Source organism: Cucumis melo, chromosome 1, assembly GCF_025177605.1.
Source record: "Cucumis melo cultivar AY chromosome 1, USDA_Cmelo_AY_1.0, whole genome shotgun sequence".
NCBI classification, from domain to species: Eukaryota; Viridiplantae; Streptophyta; class Magnoliopsida; order Cucurbitales; family Cucurbitaceae; genus Cucumis; species Cucumis melo.
The window spans coordinates 6,198,451-6,218,745 of record NC_066857.1 but is presented as its reverse complement, the minus strand read 5'-3'; the positions used below and the strand labels follow the sequence as shown (position 1 = coordinate 6,218,745).

Genomic DNA, 20,295 nt, shown 5'->3' with positions numbered 1-20,295 from the left:
CAGTTCTCGTCATCACGCAACATGCTATGATATAACCATGTCATCATTTGCATCATACTATCATTGATTTCATGCATCGTACAGTCTAGTCCTCAACATGCACATTTGAAGGTATACGAAATCTCATAATTCTAAACATGGAGCTAGTAGTAGAATCTCTTACCTGGAGATTTACTTGACGAGTCCTAACCGCGAGGCAGTATGCTTTCCAAGCAGCAGGGCCCTAAATGGTTAAAGACAACGATTAAACCTAACCTTCAAGGAACAGAAATCCAAGAGTCATTTGAAGCAACTTACCCCAAAATCAAGGTTGCGCTAACTCCCTTTAAGCCGAGGGAGAATCCCACGCTGCAGCAGTTACTTAGTCCAAGACGTCCCTTAAGGAAAATAATCTAATTTAATTCCGAATTAAATTATTTAGTGCCCAAACCATTGAATCTTACTGGGTAATACCAAAATAATTAATATAATTACCAAAATTGGATGGGAGGAGCCAAATTAGGCTTGGCGGCTCGGCTGGGAAGAGAACAGGGATCGACTCGGCTTGGAGGTTGAAAATCGGCTTGGCTCGCGGCGCAGACAGGCGCGGCTCGTGGTGCAGACAGACGCGGCTCGGCTCGGCGCAGAGGCTACGCACGTACGGCTCGCACGCGGGCGCTGCTTGGCTCACGGGTGCACGCGGCGCGGGTCGGGCTTCAGGTCGGAGGCACGCGTCGGTTCGGGTCGCGGAGCGGGTTTTCGGTCGGGTCGGATCTTTGCGCGCGAGGCGCTGGCTTCCGGATTTCGGGTGGTGCGACGGCTGCTGGTGGTCCGGCTACCCACGGCTTCGCTTGGCGACGGCTGCAAACGAGCGTTTCGGCTGCGCTGCGTCGGATCGAAGCGGCGCGACTCGGCTGGCTGACGGGTTGGCTGCGGACGCGCGAAGGTGACGCTGACTCGGCTTCGGGCGATGCGAGAGACGGCTGCAGACACGGCGCGGCGTGCGTAGCTACTCCTAGGCGTGCGGCGGCTTGACTCGTCCGGCGCGGCTGGGAGGGTGGTTCGGCTTCTACTGCGGCTGGCTCCCGAACGCTTGTGCTTGGACTGGCGGCGAAGGCGGCGGCGCGGGTCGACGGCTAGGGTTTCGGCGGCTAGGGTTTCAAGAAGAACTTTAATTGCTCCTCTCTCTTTTTCTTTTTTGTTTTTCTTATGCACGGGTCCCAAGGCTGCTTTATAAGAAAATATCCTTTTTTTTTTCTATTTCCTTTAATTAATTTGAAAACCAACCACCTCCTATGTCTCAAAATCTCTTGAAATTTTCCTTATTAACCCCAACTAGGTCCCCACATTTCTCCCTTAACCAACCAACTTTAGTTTAATAATAACTTCACCAATTATTTCCAAATAAAATACTTATTATCTAAACAAAATAAAGATTCCAAACCTTATTTAATCATAAATTTCAAAATGATAAGGTTCTTCCAATAAATTTGAATTTTCCATAACCACACTTAAATATTAATGACAATGAACAAAATCGAATTTGTTGGGGCGTTACATAAAAGAACCTTCATCAAAGTAGTAAAGAGATACATCAAGCATCCTAGCCCTCCAAATCATCCTCCTCAAATCTTGATTATGGAAAATGCAATGAAATTCGTAGAATGTAATATGACAATTAGAATCATTGGAAAGTTTAAAAATCGTTAAAAGATTGCAAGCTAATTTTGGAACATGTTAGACAAATAGGAAAATTTGATAGTTAATTTTCCTCCAATAGAATTGAAACTACCATCGACAATTCTAATTTTTTATTGCAATAACATGTGACTTAGAGAGATGTGGCACTTGAGATGCTAACTAACTTGCGATCGAGATGCAATGTCTGACAAAGAACAACACGGACAATGGCTGCCATCGTCCGACGAAGCTTCAAGCTAATAGCTTTTGCAAGTGTGTAATTGATTTCTTTAGTTTCTTCTAGGTTTAAAAAAACTAGGTTTTCTTTATGTTTTAGAACAAATTAACCTTGCTTTGATACCATGTAGAAATTAGAGGAAAAGAAATATTAATCTCCTTTTTCTGTTACTGAATATGGGTAGTAGTTCAATCATAAAAAACTTAACTCAATTAACACTTAGTATGTACCGAGAATCAAAATGTTTTAGATTCAAATCTTCCACACCCCTAACTCATACTAAAAAAATAAAAGAAAATGTGCATATTAAGAATATGTATTCTACTAAGAAAATGTGATTATTTGGTCTATTCTGAATGATTTTCAAATATAAGATTTTCTTAAAGCATAAAAATATAAAAAATTGCTACTCAAATTCACATCTCTTTCGCATACATTATTATACACAATGCAGTATTTGTCAACAAGAAATTTGTTTGATCCTAGGAGACGATTATTCACGACACAGTAATTACTATAGAGAAAACAAAATTGCCTTAAGAAAACATTGTAAATACATTGGTTTAAGAGATTTCTTGTTTTTAATTTTGCCTTCTAAATGAAATTATTTTCATATATTTTATTAATATTTTTTTTTTGTTATTTTTTCCATTTGATTTTTGTTTAATCTGTGCATATGAAATATTGATATGTATAATATATGAAAAATTACTATAAAGATAGTTCGATTTCATTTTTATTAAAAAAAACAAAAAAAATAGATAAAGTACAAAACAAAAAAAAAGTCATCAAAACTTAGATCTTTAAAAAAAAAAAAAAATATATGTTTATCAAAAATAATTTTTTGTTTCAATTTTTAGAAAACAAAAACCAAAAAAGAAAAAAAAGAAAAGAAAAGAAAAGAAAGGGTTGCCAAATGAACAAGATTTCCTTTTTCCTCCCCAATTACTTATCTTTCTTTTTTTTTCCTTTTTTTTTTTTCTTGTATTCCCTTTCTGGAAAAATATATTATTGTATGCATTTACAGAGGTTGATTTACAAGATGATTACCAAGCTGAAAACTGAGCCATCCGTCTTCAACAAGCAAGGCAGATCTCATGAAAAATAGTCTCAGACACCTGTCATTATCTCATTGGACAGCAAACTATTATTATTGTCCAAATTTCCATCATGGCTCCATCGGTCTGGAGATGGTGAAGCAAGTAATGGCCATAACAATTTCCTCTGATTTCTGACTTTTCCAACACCCATCTTTGTGTGTTGTTTAAGAACCCCATTCAAAGCCTTTAGATAGAAACTTGAGTCATGGTCTCTTAAAATGGTGCCCTCTGACCCATAGGCTGTAGGGTCACTTAGTGTCTCAAGTGGATGAGGGCAATTTAGAAAAGCCCTAAGAAGACCTTTGGAGTACCCGTTTTGGGTGCTGTCTAAAGTATAGAGAGCACTTCCTTGAGGGAGCATAGGATGAGGGGGAGATGACATCTCATCAGGTTGCAAAATGAATAGCTTACCCAATGGAGAGTATAGTAATTTCTGCATAAATACAAATATAAATTAAATTTGATATTTGAAACCAGCTATACATTCTGTATAATTTCCTAAAACAACATAATAGAAAGCAGATTCTAAGAATGCTTACACTTTTGTTGAGGCAAGAATGCGAGCGAAATGATCCACTCAACCGCTTGAGTACAGCAGCGACATGGTTAGGGTAGTTGCAGGAGAAGGCCCTTGGAACGATATCTCGATGCATTATGATGCAATGAATGTTGTCTTCATCCAAACCCAATTCATTTAGAATCTTGTGTCCACCACAGAACACAAATGGAGAGCCAAAAGTGACCACTGGTTGAAGCATAGTAGGTTTGACAATCCCATTCTTCAGTAGCATCAAATGCACCAAAAGGGAAAGACTGCCTCCAAGAGAATGGCCAGTAAACTGAAACCTTGCATGGTCTCCATATTTTTTCAAATGGTCTATAATTTCTGGCATGAATTGTTTGTATATTCCCTTTGCAGCTTCATATATTCCTCTATGAACAAGCACATCTGTCCCCTATATTAAGTTCATTTTTAATTACAAAATTTCATGTAGTTTTCACATTTGAATTAGCAAATAACAGAGGCCATGCTTTACCTCAAATTTGGTGGGCTCGAAAAAAAGATTTGCTTGCCAAGATGCCAAGGAATCTGATCCCTGTATTTCAGACAAACTAATAGGTTAAGTTATATGTTTGGTCTCTAAACTTCTTTTGGTTGGGCCTATCGGTGTCACTGTACTTAAAAAGGTTTCTATTGGTTTTCAAACTTTCAAGCTTGTATTTGTTTAGTTTCTGTACATTATAAAAATTCTTATGGGCCCTTCAACGGTTAATATAATATCTAACAAATCTTTATCATAAACTTTGTTAGTTTAACATTGATAGTGTCAACCACTTGAGCCTAACCAAAATCAATCCTTAGATAACAAAATTGCATGTTCAAATTTAAATTTACAAAGTTAGTCACAAATGACTTATTAGACATGATATTGAAAGTTTAAGAACCTATTCAGAACTGCTTTAAGAGACTGGATAGACCAACCTTAAAAGTTCATGAATCTATTTGAAACCATTCTTAAAGTGAATAGATTGGAGAAAGCACCTGAATAATGAAGCATCGGGTCAAGGTGTGGGTATCGTCACAAACAAACCATTCACAAGGAGAAGAGTGAAGAGATTGGAGGTCTTTTGCAGCCTCCTGTTTCTGCACCTCCTCAGCAGCAACCACAGCAGTCATTGTTGAAGCTGCAACATAGGCAGCTACCTCAGGGTTATACGCTCGAGTCGAACCGTCTCCCTTTTCTTGTGATTCCAAAGGGTGGGATGAAGTATTCTTGGCTCTCGAGTGAACATAAGATGCAGCTGTTGCCGCAATCTCATAAGCAACAGTTGTGGGGATTTCTTGTGTCCTCTCCACCTCCGAGGCTTCCACTGAACAAGATTCACCAACATTGAAGGCTTCATCAGAAATACAAGTTGAGTGCTGATCAAGTTTTTCTTTGATATTTATGGCTGCTGCTTCTGCTTTCTTGCGCAAGGAGGACGTAACAAATTTCAGGCCATGGTATATTTCCAGATCCTCTGCCTGTAATTAAAATAATGGAATTCAATGGATACCAAAATACACATTTGACATTGTAATCTAAGACTAAGCTACAAAGCACAGCCAGTTTAGTTTTAGTTTGATAACGTGTCGATGTCCGGCATCTAAGTGACACTCCTATATCTGAATACTCATTGAACACAAAATAATCACGATTCAAACACTAATTGTATAATCTGAATGAGTACGACACTTGTTATGCACATATCAAACACTTTGTTATGCATAATAAATAAACATAAATAGTAATATACAAGAATAATAATAAATTATGAAAATGAAATGTATAGAACTTGTTTTTTCAAGCATATAAATGAATAAGCTTATCGATTTTAAATTTCCTCCGTACATAAGAGTGATATATATATATACAAATGTATATTTTAATAACTATGCCCAGAAAATAACGAGTCACCGAGTCAGCATCTCCTTAGGAAAAAAAATGCATAGTACCTTGATATTTGGTATAACGTATGCCATGTTTGACAGGAAAGCCAACTGAGAAAACACCTTGGTATCAGACACTGGAATCCTAATCAAATATCTTGCAAATGATTCAGTATCAAAAGTAAGCCCTTCTTCATCTTCAGAGTCATAATAATCCACTTCACAGCCACCATCTTCTCCACCACATAAACTCTCAGCGGATTCATCATGATCTGCATAAAGATCATTCTCAAGTCCTCCTTTTTGCTGCTTTAACCGCCAACGACTTCGAATCTCCAACAATCTCTCGATCCAGTTTGCTCTCTTTGTCACCTCCTCTTCACTAGTGAGATTCTTTGAGGTCTCCTCCATGTCAAACAAAAATGATCTGACTGCATTAGGAAGAAAAGACCCTGAGAATTTCAAAGGAAAAATCCCCATTCCCGTAGAGTTGTTATTTTTGATTTTTGGCTTTGGCTGTGTTGAAGTAGCATAAATTTTATTTGCAGAGTAACAAATCTGGTTATCAGAATAAGATCTTTTGATGCAAGCTCGTTCTCTAACGTCCTTGCTCGAATGCGAACGACGAAGCCCGTTATATTCTTTGAAGATGATCTCTTTTGCCATTGTAGCGACTGGAGAATTGCCAATAGCCACCGAAGTACAAGCCATGACGATTCTTGAAGAACAGTCAGTTGATGATGGACCAAAGAAACTATTTGTGTTTGTTAGACTCTCTTCACAACAAGGGATTCCTGAGAAAGGAAGACAAAGAAGAAGCCATGTCAATACGCAATAGAGATAGAAACGAAATTGGAAGGAAGCTGAAAAATTTAAACAATCTCGTACTCCATTGATCTTATATAAAGAGGTTATATAGATATGAGAAAGAATTTAATAATCAATCAGATCTTTGGTTTGTCCGTATGGTCCTTAGAAATGGAAATTGATGATATCCTATTTCAATGGAGCAGTGATCTTCTTGTTAGTAACGAAAGTATGCGGAAAAAAAATTTGAATCCCAATAAGGCTACGCATCTAATTGTTGAATTTATGCATCAGAGAGAGGTGATTAAATAAATATGTTAGGTAGAAAAGGATAAGTGGGTTTCACACCAATAACGAAGACAGCTAAAATCCAAATCCTGTTGCTAACACCTATGTTTAACTTCATCCGTTTACAAAGATAACAAATGTAAAATCAACATAGAACACTACAAAATTTTTGACTACCAAAAAAGACCGGACTGTTTTGGATATTCCCTTTATTGCTAATTTCACTATGCAAAAGAGCATCTGATCTTAGCGATGTACTTTGATTTCAAACACTTGAAAGAATATAAAGATACTAACTATACTATTGAGGTGCATCTCCCTTTTCAATTGTCCAACAGACAAAACGCAATGACACATTAAGTTATGTGAGTAGAGGCAAAGTTTGTTGGACAACCGTTTTACTCTAAATGTTTAAGTCAAATAAAAGTAGAGAGCACCGGTTAAAAAGACTTGAGCGAACGTCAAAATGCAATTTTCTTTTTCGTAGCCCATAAGACAAAGTTGCTTGGCAAGTACACAAGCGGGGGCTAACCACATTGGAATTTTCAGTCTCCAAATTTGATGTAGCTCAAGGATCTTGAGACTGCAAGAATTGTCTAGACACTACCCATACAAACAAGATGCATGCGCATAAGGAGTTGCTTGGCAATTACGCAAGGGGGGCTAGCCACATTGGAATGACCCACAAGAACAATTTTCAGTCTTGAAATCCGATGTAGCTCAAGGTTCTTGAGACTGCAAAAATTGTATAGATACTACCTATACAAACAATATGCATGCCGCCCATAAGACAAATGTGGGTGATGAACAAAACATGTTGAAACGACCCATGCATTTTCATTCTCGTGAGTGAAAGCAACTCAAGTCAAATGCAGGGGAATTTCGAAACCAAATTGCGTGAAACAAAGAAAGAAAGGAGAATACAGGGGCTGAATCGTACGAAACGAAGAAAGAAAGAAAGGAGAATATAGGGGGTGATGAACAATGAAAAGGTTCGAAATCCGAATCAACTATCAGTCACCTCAACTACTTTCTCTCGAAACTATCGATCTTAAATTAATCTCCAACCACCAAAAACACCGACATTGTTGAAAACAGAGGTTTTCCCAAAAGAAAAAAAAAATCCTCACAAACTCCAACATTAAACAATTCAAACACATATTATCAAAGTAACTCAGCCCCATATAAATCGATCAAACAAACATCACATACTAGCGAAAAAAAATGAACAATAAATTGGAATGTAGCATAAAAATCACATATCATACCCGGATTCCTCCAGAATCTGATGGCTCCACTGATGCAAATGCAGGGGAGAGCGAAAGGATTTGAGTTGGCGGTGAATAAGAAGAGAAATTGAATCAAAAGAAAATTGTGAATGTGGGTATCAGAGTTTTTGTTTGAATTAGAATTTGGTGGGGTTCGTGTCCAATTTATATGAAGATTGTTGACAGAGAGAGAAGTGAAAATGGTGTTTTTTTGGCAATGTTATATATATACATACACAATGGAGTGAAGAAGAAGAAGCAACAATGGACTCTTTCTTTCATTTTCTTTTTTTTTTTTTTTGAAACATCATTTAAGTAACTAATAATAAACATACATATTCAAATTAGCTACATTTCATTCTCATCCTCTCTTACCCTTTCCATTTTAATTCTAACAATAACTTTGGCTTCCCTCATTTACCTCTTCTTCTGATTTTCAAAAACACATTTATCTCTCATAAATTTAATATGTTATTATACAATAAAACATATCTACAATTTTTTTGTTATCATAGTTGAAAATGAAATTAAAATATGTGTTAGGAATTCTTAAAAAAATACTTTAAAAAGTGAATAAAAATATTGATAGAGAGGATAATAAAGCCATTTAACTTTGTGATGGAGATATAGAACTGCCTAAAATATATAGAATATTCAAGTTGATTGGAGTTAGTTTGATTTTTTTTTCTCACCATATTAATCATTCAATAAATTACAATTAAATGAAGTCTAATAACAAAATAAAAAAAAAAATTGTAGTTCTATAGTGTAATAAAGAAATTCTCCACCCAAAAATAAAACAAAATAACAAAATATATTCTAATCTTGTCTTTTATAAAATAAATCTTTTTCAACGAAACAAATGAAATAGGAAAAAATAAAACGTCACAAATTAATCCTCATAGATACAAAGAAAAGTGATAGTATTTTGAAAAATTCTTTGAAATAAAAAAATAAGGTTGAAGATATTTACAAATATAATAAAAAAATTTATAATTATAGTGATATTATAAGTATTTTAGTTTATTATGCTATATTTAAGAATAATCATAATTTTTTTTTGTTGAACTTTATATTTAAGAAAAAAAAAAGAGGATTGGTTAGTACAATTTTTTTATCGCTCTTTTTGTTGATCTTTATTACGTTGATTCTTTATAAAGAATTTTGGAGCAAATACTTTTTATGGTTGAGATTTGGTGTTTGTGCCAATTTTGCTCCAAAAATGTTTTGATTTTAGTAACGAATTAACATAGCAAATGTTTAAGGGAAATAATAATAATTTTCTAGAAAAAGAAATCTCATTCACCGCCTCTCTCTACTTTCTTCCTCTCTCATTCATTTCTCTCTTTTTGTTGTCGTTATTGCATCCATTTATTTTTATTTTTGTTTGTACTAATAATATTTTTATTTCAAAGGTAATTAATGATTTTAAATATACGAAAGAAAAATATTTATAAATACGATAAAATACTATAGTTTATAAAAAATAAAGAAGTAAGAAAAACTAGTTTTTAGCTTTATAGTTTGAACAACTCTAAACAAGCAAGGTAGTAAGTAACAAAGAATAGAAACGTTACTAAACGGGCCCTAAGCTGATTATATTTATCGGAATGATTTTAACGATGTATTGTATTACCTAATTGGTTCACTAAGTGCAAGGAGGAGATGTAACTTTGTCATCTACGAAAAAAATTACATGAAGAAAAATTCAAAACTTAAAAATTGACCTCCAATGCTCCTTTAAAAATTCTAAAACCCATCAGTTTTAGGGAAAAAGAAAAAGAAACAATACTAAAAGTCCAATATTCTACCTCTACTTAAAAAAAAGAAAAAACGTAATAAAACAAACAACCCACCGAAAAAACACAATAAAACAAAACAAAAATACTAAAATAAAATATGCTTGGAAATAAAATTATGTTAATAACTTTAACTAAGCTGATCAATAAATTTCAGTTTGTAGCATAATTTGATACCAATTATGGAGTTTCTTATCGGTTTTTAATAATTATTGAACTACCTCAATTGAGTTCATTTGAGACTTTAAAGATGACTGTAATTTCTAGCTTATTTAACGTGTGATTGGTCCTCGAGGTAACATGATGTTATCTTGGTCCAAATTATTTCGAGCTTTCAAATTTTAGGTTAAAAAAAATCCATAATATTTATGAAAAAAAAAGAAAAAAAAAAAGAGGGCTATGTTATGATCCACCAAAATTGAAGGAGTAAAAAGGGGTTAAATGAAGAGTGTTGGTTAGGTTTGTTATTAAAGGGACATTGGAATTGGAGGGAAATTAAAGAGTTAAAGAGAGGGGGGGAGAGGAGGGGTTATTATTATTATTATATATTGGAAAAGCTGAAGCAAACAGCAAAGAAAGGAAAAGTGGAGAGTGGTTTCATTTATTTCCTTCATGCAACCATACACTTGTTCTTTTTCTCCTACTACCCTCATTTACCCCTAAACCCTCCTCTCATTTACCATTTTACCCTTCTTCCACTTTATTTCATCCTATTTTCTCATCCATAATCTTTTTTTTACCTCTACATTTCCTAAAAACAAACAGCAACCTTAAATACTTTTTTATTACCTCAATTTGACTTAGAATGCAACATTGACGCAAACCCTAATAAAAAATCGAAAAGAATTAGGCTTAATTATTTAAAACTAAAAACAAAAAAACAAAATATTGGAATTTTGTTTTTAAGTTTTAAAAATTGAAGCCTATAAATATTCATTCAGTCCCCTCTGGAAAATTAAGCTTAAAAGTTTATTTTAAGAATTCAAATATTTTACTTAAGACAGATAAACTTATGATAAGAAATTGAGAGAATGTAGGTTTTAGTATTTTCAAAAATCAAATGATTGTCGAAATTGAGAGAATGTAGGTTTTAGTATTTTCAAAAATCAAATGATTGTCGAATAGAAGTTAAAAAACCACTTTTTTTTTTTTTTCAAATTAAACTTGACCTTTTGAATTTTTTGTTAAAAAGGGGACAAACATATAAATTTAGGTGAAAGTAATTTTTTAACTTTGTTTATTAAAGATTTTGTTGTTGATTTGTTCTTGCATTTTTTAAAAAATAACTATTTGATTTATAATCTATATTTGTAGTGCTATTAAATAATTCCATGATCTAATTTTGTTGGAAATGACTTATGGGCTTTGACCCAAATAGCAAAGTAAAATAAAATTGTCCCACATTGCTAATCTTTGAAGTGGAAAGAGAATATATAATCTCAAAGATTCAAATAAGATATCATACTAAGTTTGAGGTTATAGTATAACCCTATTCCACATGTGTCTTGTCGTTGTTGTTTGGGTGGGCTTACTCAGGTAAGTGCACTTATGTGAGAAAAGAATATATTTTTATTTCCTATACTTTGGTAATTTACCTTTTTACTTTTGGTAACTAGAAGGATACGTGTAATTCATTTACACAGTCAAGCCAACCTGACTTTTTTTTTGTTGTTCAACGTGCAACATGTTCGTCCGACGTTTGCTCTTTGTCGTAACATTACGATCATCACTCTCGTCCTCTCTTTGTCGATAATCACTCTTCTCCACACTCTACCTCCTTCACCTCTCTATAAATTGGACAGAACTCATTTGGTTTCAATACACCAAAAAAAGTTCTTATAATTCTCCTCTTATCTTTGTTTTCCTCTCCACGTTCTGAGCATTTACATAAGGTTCTTGTTTCTATTCCCTGTTCCGACAAGCCCACGTCAGTACTGGAAAGCTGTGTTAACCTTGGGGAGCAACCGGCATCACGATTAGCACCACGGTCAGCCGAACTTGCTTTCAGGGTAGTGGTTCGTCACGACACAACAATTATCTTGATCGATAGTCTCAAATTTCCAACAATCTGAAAGCAAGATATGTCGATCAAGAACTCCAACAAAATTCTACTTAACCTGTCCAAACTTGAGCCACTTGACGGAACGAACTACCGCGTTGGTCCTAAAAGTTGTTGATCTTTTTTGAGCAACTAGAAGTTGACTATGTCCTTATCACCGATCTGCCGTCTAATCCCCCAACTACCACTCTAGCATCTTCTGATCCAGAATCATCCACATGACCTTCTACTGTCGTTGACCAAGTAAAGAAGGACTAAGTGATCGATCTTGAAAAGTATGCAAAGGATAACAAAACTGTTCGTGAACATCTGTTGAACCACATGTCAGACTCGATATTCGACCTGTTCGTAGCTCAAAAATCTGCCAAGGACATATGGAGCACCCTGGAATTTCGTTATGGAGGAGATGATGCTGAACGAAAGAAATATGTTGTTGGAAAGTGGTTGCAGTTCCAGATGACTACCGACAAGGCAGTAGTGGAACAAATACATGAGTACGAGAACTTGGTGGGGAACGTTCTATCTGAAGGCATGAAAATGTGTGAAATACTTCAAGCAAATGCCTTACTCGAGGAGTTTCCTCCATCATGGAATGACTACCGTAATCACCTTAAGCACAAGAAGAAGGATCTGAAATTTTAGGAACTCATCAGTCACATGCGCACAGAAGAAGCCAACAGACTGAAAGATAAGTTAGCCTCCAAAAATTTAAATTCAGTTAATGCTAACTTAGTTGAATCTTGTATTGTAAACATAGACAGAACCAAGCAGGATAAAGGACATAAGGGGAAAAACCCAGAGAAAAGATAGTTCGAGGCTCATAGGAGACAAATCAAGAAGAAGAAGTTAGTCTGTTATGTGCGCGAAAAAGGACACAAATCATACCAATGTAACCAAAAGAAAGGGAGACCAAACCAAAAACCAACACCTCAAGCCAATCTAGCATAACAAGACAATGAGGTCATAACAGCTGTAGTGGAGGCCAACCTGATAGAAAATAAGACTGACTGGATTCTCGATACTGGAGCCTTAAGACACTTCTGCACCAACTGAGAACTTCTCCATGACTACGAAGATACTACCGATGGAGAATGCGTATTCATGGAAAACTCAGCACTGCAGGAGTAATCGGGAAAGGGAAGGTTATTTTAAAGTTAAGTTTTGGTAAAACTTTATCTTTTAGTAATGTTCTATATGTCCCTTCCCTACGTAGGAACCTGGTGTCTGGGAGTCTGTTGAATCGGGCAGGGCTTAAAATTGTACTAGAAGGCGACAAAGTTGTCCTCACAAAAAACGGAGAATTTATCGGTAAGGGGTATCTGTCTAATGCTCTGTTTGTACTTAACACAGTTCCCATGAATGTGAATGCTTCTAGTTCCGGCTACATGATTGAATCTGTTAATTTATGACATGGTAGACTAGAACATGTGAACTTTGCATCAATTAGGAAGCTTAAAGAGTTAAGACTTATATTTATGAAACACATGAAACTGGTAAATGCCTTGTTTGTGTAGAAAGTAAGTTTTATAAGAAACCTTTCAAACCAGTTGAATCTAGAAGTACTAACCTGTTACAATTAATTCACTCAGATCTAGCCGATTTTAAAAACACTGCTAGTAGAGGTGGTAAAAATTACTATGTATCTTTTGTTGATGATTTCTCTAGATTTACTAAGATATACTTAATAAAAAAAGATGAAGCTGGTAGTATGTTTTTAAAATTTAAAGCAAAATCTGAAAATCAGTTAGGAAAAAAGATAAAAAGATTAAGATTAGATAGAAGTGGTGAGTATTCTGATAAAATTCTTAAGGATTTTTGTGATTCAAATGGTATTGTTCATGAATTTACTGCTCCTTACTCACAACAACAAAATGGCATAGCAGAACGAAAAAAATAGAACTCTTAAAGAAATGATGAATGTCATGTTGTTAAGCTCCAGTCTATCTAATAATATGTGGAGGAAGTTGTGTTGTTTATGTGTTTTGTTCTTAACAGGGTTCCCCACAAAAGGCTAGACAAAACTCCCTACGAACTCTGGAAAAGACATGCACCAAATCTTTCCTATTTGAAGGTCTGGGGATGCTTGGTTAAGGTACCAACAACGAGGAAAAATTCCTCACCTCAAGAGAATGAGAAATTATTACAATTTCTTAAATTCTATCATAGGCTAGCCTTTGAATACATATTTTTTTTAAGACATTGATTAAATTCATTTTTTCTTTGGATCAAATCTCGGACTTCCAAAGATATTGATCCTTACCTAAAGAATTTAGAAATAACGGACTCCCAAAAATTTATAGATCCCATAAAAAAGTTAATTTTAAAGCAAAAAAAAAAAAACTCTAAATGGTTTAAAAAGGGGAATTTAAGAAAATATCTCGAAATTACTTGTAATTAAGGTTAAAAATATTTTTAAAAAACTTCATAACTAAAAGAAGAAACTAAAGAAAGAAAGAAAAAAAAAACTGAGAGTGCCGCTGTAACGACCCAACTCCTTATACTGAATCGAAGTCATTACTAAATATAGAACAAGTGGTTTAAGTCATAAAATTTAGTAAAACGCATAAGGTTTGAGAAATTTTATTTATGAAAATTCAAACAAGGTAGTTATGCAAAAAAAATGAAATGCGTTCTAAAGTCCTACTCGGGCCCTATCTACATAAAAAGATGGTAAGTAATGAAGAATACTCAAACTCAGGTACTAAAGTAAAAAAAAAAACAAGAATAAGCGGAAGCAGGAGTCTCTATGGCTCGCCACGGTCACTTCGGGTCGCTCGCCAACTTGCCTTTGCCCTTGCCTCGTCCTCTACCTGAAAACATGACATGAAGAGAGTGAGTATAAAATACTCAGTAAGGGACCCACTACTAGTCCCACTAGGTGCCTGTTAACTTCCTGTCAGAGTCCTGTAACTGGTACCCAATCTCTGGCACGTTCTCGAACACGTGCAACATGCGCTCCCGTAGGAACGTAACTCTGGTCTTCGGTGCCCTGGGGGACGCCTAGGACAATCGGGATGCGAGGACCCCGTCGAGTCACTCGAGTCATATCTATATCCATGCTAGACTGGTGTCCCGTCGGACCGTGCAGTCCTAAATAGGTGGTGATCCTGAAGGACACCCATGCAGGTACGACTCTAACAGGTTAAGCTAACAGGTACCCTAATCGTAGTATACATACACATGGCGTCATCATATAACATTACAGATAAATCATCATTACACTCTCCATCTCGACACCCGTCGTACAGCCATAACAGTTCTCGTTATCACAACAACATGCTGTAATATAACCATATCATCATTTGCATCATACTATCATTTATTTCATGCATCGTGCAGTCTAGTCCTCAACATGCACAATTGAAGGTATACTTGATCTCATAATTCTAAACATGGAGCTAGTAGTAGAATCTCTTACCTGGAGATTTACTTGACGAGTCCTAACCGCGAGGCAGTATGCTTCCCAAGCGACGAGGTCCTAACTGTTTAATACGCCAAAATTCGTAATTAGGTCACCAACGACTAACGGTTCAAGACTCATTTGAAATGGCTTACCCTAGAAAGAGGTTGCAGTGCTCGAGCCCCTACTGAAGAAATCCCACGCTGCAGCAGTTACTTGGTCCAAGACGTCCCTTAAGGAAAATAATTTAATTTAGTTCCAAATTAAATTAATTAGTGTCCAAAACATTGAGTCTTACTGGGTAATGCCAAAATAATTAATTTAATTACCAAAAATTAAGTGGAAGGAGCCAAATTAGGCTCGGCGGCTCGGCTGGAAAGAGAACAGGGATCGGCTCGGCTCGGCTTGGCGCAGGGATCTTGCGCGTGCGGCTCGGCTTGCGACAGCCAAGAGGCGCGGCTCGGCTTGCAGTGCAGGCGGCGCGGCGCGGCTTGCACGCGGAGAGGGCTGGGCACGTGTGGGCACGGACGCGGGTTCGGTTTCGGGTTCGGGCAAGCGGGCGTGGAACGGTTCCGGGTTCGGGTTCGACGGCTGGAGGCGCACGAGGCGTTGGCTACTGGATTTCAGTCGGCGCAACGGCGCGACGGCTGGCTGACGGACGTTTCGGCTGCGCTGCGTCGGATCTAAACGGCGCGACGTGGCTGGGCGTGTGAACGACGGCGTTGCGGACACAACTGGCTGATGGATCGGCTGCGGCTCTTCAGCGCTTGATCGGAGCGACGCGACACGGCTCGGCTGCTCTTCCTCAGATCGAAGCGGCGCGACGAGTTCCGGCTGCAGACACGGCGCGGCGTGCGTAACTATTCCTAGGCGTGCGGTGGCTTGACTCGTCCGACGCGGCTGGGAGGGTGGTTCGGCTCCTACTGCGGCTGGCTCCCGAGCGCTGGTGCTTGAACGGGCGGCAAAGGCGGCGGCGCGTTTCGGCGGCTAGGGTTTAAATCTTTAATTGCTCCTCTCTCTTTTTTTTTTGTTCTTCTTATGCACGGGTCCCAACGCAGCTTTATAAGAAGATAATTCTTTTCCTTTTCCTTTTAAAAACCCAAAACAACCACCTTCTCTCTCTCCCCAAATATCCCCAAAAAAAACAACCAACTTTAGTTTAATAAAGGCTTCCCCAATTATTTCCAATAAAGATAATAAAAAAATTACTTATTATCTTAAACAAAATAAGGATTCCCAACCTTAATTACTCGAGAAATCAAAATGGTAAGGTTCTTCCAATAAATTTAAAATTCCCATAACCACACTTAAATATTAATGTTTTTTTTAAAAAAAAATCGAATTTGTTGGACGTTACAGCCGCCACCCTAAAAGAAAAAGATAACATATATATACAACAACAACAACAACAAAGATTAAAAATTATGAATAAAAGAAAAACTAAATAATAAACAAATAGAAAACAGAAAATAAAAAGAATTAAACACATAAAAAATAATAATAGATTCATTCTTATATATTCTTTTATAGAATAATGATTAAAAAATAGAAAAAAAAAACACAACAAATTTTCTTATACATTTTTTTTCTCTCTTACGTTTAAAAAATAGAATAACAAAAATAAGGGTTCAAATAAGAAGGAAATTACTTGTTGAACGAGGTGTGAATCATTGAGAGTAAATCCCTACCTAATGTAACCTCCAACTAAGTTTTTCCTCTTTTGTAGAATTAGATTGTTTGAGTAAAAAACGAAAAAAGACAAAAAAATAAAAATAAAAATAAAAGCAATAAAACGAATAAATAAGAATCCACTTTTATAGAGAAATAGGTTTCTTTCTTTACTTTTTTTTTTTTGTAAAGATTCTCTAAACAATTTTTTTCCTCTAGTAAGGATTCTCTAAGCCAATTTTTTCCTAAGTAAAGATTCTCTATAAAACAATTGTTTTTCTCTCCTTTTCCAAATGACAAAAAATCTCTATTTATACACCTCAGGGTATACCACAAACTAGTAAAATTTAATAAGTATAAAATAAAATTAGATATTATGTAAATTTATTAATTTTCTTTGTGCTTAAATAGTAAAAATGTGATATTGAAAGATTTTGTCCAAAAAAATTTTTATTTGTTTTTTTCCTAAAATGATAAAGATAGATCAAAATATGATATTAAAAGATTTTTTTATAAAATAAATTATTCTTTTTCCTAAAATGATAAATGAAATATGATATTAAAAGATTTTGTATAAAATAAAATAATTTATTTTTTCCTAAAATGATAAAAGTCAAATGTGATAAATTGTTTTTTTTTTAAGATAGATATTTTCATTAATGTTTTTTTTATTTTCTCTTTTAATAAAAGATTTTAATAATAATAATAATAATAATAATAATAATAATAATAATTAGTATTATTATGATTGTAAATATAATGTTAAATTATAAATGTAGATATCCGTAACCTACATAGATTACAATTTTCATATAACTCTTGTTCAATTTCATATTGTAATATTCATCCCATTGAATTTCATAATATAACATATAGCATGATATGTCTTATAAATAAAAGTGTGTGGTGCCTTTGTTATACACACTACAACTGAGTTCAATTGTTCTTTACTTCTTCTCTTCTCTATTCTTCTTTGTGTTGTTACATTGTTCTTATTTAGTTTCTTGGTTATTTATTTCATAACACGTTATCAGCTCGAATCTCTACAAATTTATCATTTACAAAAGGTAGGTTATAATATTAGTTAATTTTTTTTTCTTTTATATTTTGGTATTTGTGAATATTGCATGCGATAATCCATATATACATCATGGATTTTACACATTTATATGATTATTGTTTGTTAAAATATTATCAATTCATAATAAGATTATGGTTTAATTCATCTTAATTTCTTTATGATTTATGTGATTGTGTATGTTTGATTTTTATTTAAATTATTTTAAGATCTATGTATAGTTTATGAGTTCTTTATGATTTCTGTTTATAATTTAGTTGTTTATTTTCTATTAGTATAAGTTTTGTAATTTTTTTTTATGATCTAAATGCTTTTATCAATTTACCTAAATATGTTGTCTTAACATATTATGTATAAGTATGTTGTAAAATTAACGTTTTTGGTTATTGTTAATTTTCCATAATATGTATATGTAATTTTTATTTGTAATTTTAATTATTGTACATTAACCTGCATGTTTTAAATTATTATATATGGGTGCCATTGATTTTTGTATCATGTGCATAGTATGATATTTATCTAAGTTGTCTTAGAATGCATGTCTACATGTTTATTAAATTTGTTATAATTTTACCATGTCAAGTCTTACCAAATTAGAATTTCTAGCTCTTGATATCAATGGTGATAATTATTTATCATGGGTGCTTGATGCTGAAATTCATTTGGATGCCATGAATCTTAGAGAAACGATTAAAGAAGGGAACACGACTTCAAGTCAAGAAAATGTGAAAGCCATGATTTTCCTTCGACATCATCTTCACGAGGGACTAAATATTGAATATCTTACGGTAAAAGATCCCTATGAACTATGGCAAAGTTTAAAAGATATGTATGATCATAAAAAAGGTGTGATTCTTCCTAAAACTCTATATGATTGAATGCACTTAAGGTTGCAAGATTTTAAATCAGTAAGTGATTATAATTCTGCATTATTTAAAATTTGTTCAAAATTATTGTTATGCAGAGAAAAAGTTACTGATGAAGATATGTTAGAGAAAACATTTTCAACATTTCATGTCTCAAATATGCTCTTGCAACAGCAATATCGAGAAAAAGGTTTTAAAAAGTATTTTGAACTTATATCATGCCTTCTTGTGGCTGAACAAAATAATGAGTTATTAATGAAAAACCATGAATCTCAACCAACTAGAGCAACACCATTCCCTGAAGCGAATGTTGTATTTTCAAATATTATTAATGTTCGAGGTCGAGGTCATGGTCGTAGTCATAGTTGTGGCCAAGGTCATGACAGTGGAAGATGAAGAAGTAATTATACTTTATCATTTAGATTTCAAGAAAGCCACAAATGATGGTTATAGAAGGAAAACTTCACAAAATAAGAAAATTAAAAGTGGTGAAAATCAATGCTTCCGTTGTGGTATGAATGGTCAATGGACTTGTACTTGTCGTACATCCAAGCACTTAGTCGACCTCTATCAAGCCTCATTGAAGGAAAAAAAGGGAAGAATGTAGAAGTAAACTTTGCCTATCAAGTTTGACCCTTTCAACATGACCCACTTGAATGTGGCGGACTTCTTTGAGTCTCCTGAAGAGAAAAATGATGTTAATGAAGGAGTAACAAATACTTCTTTTAATTATGATAATGTCCAAAACTAATATTTACATTATGTTTTAGTGTTTTCTCTATTTAACATTTACCAGTTTATTTACATTTCAAGGTTAGTTTTTTTTTTCTTTTTACCAAGAGACTTATTGTAATTGTTTTTTCAATGAAGAGTTATAAACAATTCTCATATTTTGGCTGACTCAAAGATGAATAATGAAGACTTATGTTTGGCAGATAGTGCAAGTACGCACACAATACTTAAAAGTAAAAAATAGTTTTCTACATTAACAATGCTTGAAATAAATGTCAATACAATATCATGTTCTACAAACTTGATTAAATGTTTTGTAAAAAAAAAACTTATTTTGCGTAGAGGAACAAAATTCACAATTAGTAATGCTTTATTCTCTAGTAAGTCAAAAAGAAACTTATTGAGTTTCAAAGATATACGTCAAAATGGTTATCATGTTGAAACTAACAATAAAAATAATATAGAATATCTTTATATTACATTTATTGTTTCACATGAGAAGTGTATATTGGAAACACTGCCTGCCTTTTCTTCTGCATTATATTATACTCATATAGGAGTAATTGAAGCATATGCAACCATGAACCTGAAGTTCATGAATTTAAATATTTTTACTATTTGGCATGATCGATTGAGTCATCTTGGGTCAATAATGATGGGAAGAATTATTGAAAAATCTCATGGACATCTAATAAAAAACCAAAAGATTCTTTAATCCAACGAATTATCATGTATTGCTTGCTCTCAAGGAAAATTAATTATTAAGCCATCACCAGCCAAAGTGGGAGTTGAGTCACCTATATTTTTTGAACAGATTCATGGTGACATATATGGACTCATCAATCCACCAAGTGAATCATTTAGATATTTCATGGTTTTAATTGACGCATCAAGTAGATGGT

The 20,295-nt window shown here is 34.4% G+C and overlaps 1 protein-coding gene across 2 annotated transcripts; it reads right to left on the bottom strand.

The window, feature by feature from the left end:
* Positions 1-2,828: 2,828 nt before the first annotated feature.
* Positions 2,829-7,980, bottom strand: LOC103500094 (phospholipase A1 PLIP1, chloroplastic). 2 transcript variants are annotated; one of them, XM_008463301.3, is made up of 6 exons: positions 7,792-7,980; positions 5,495-6,222; positions 4,541-5,023; positions 4,035-4,094; positions 3,537-3,953; positions 2,829-3,430 (listed from the first exon to the last, which is right to left on the bottom strand). In XM_008463301.3, the coding sequence occupies exons 2-6, from the start codon at positions 6,137-6,139 to the stop codon at positions 3,008-3,010; spliced, it is 2,028 nt and encodes a 675-aa protein (XP_008461523.1). In that variant the 5' UTR covers positions 6,140-6,222; positions 7,792-7,980; the 3' UTR covers positions 2,829-3,007. The 2 variants fall into 2 exon arrangements, with proteins under 2 accessions (XP_008461523.1, XP_016902692.1); XM_017047203.2 differs by lacking the exon at positions 7,792-7,980 and adding an exon at positions 6,317-6,452.
* Between the last annotated feature and the right edge of the window lie 12,315 nt (positions 7,981-20,295).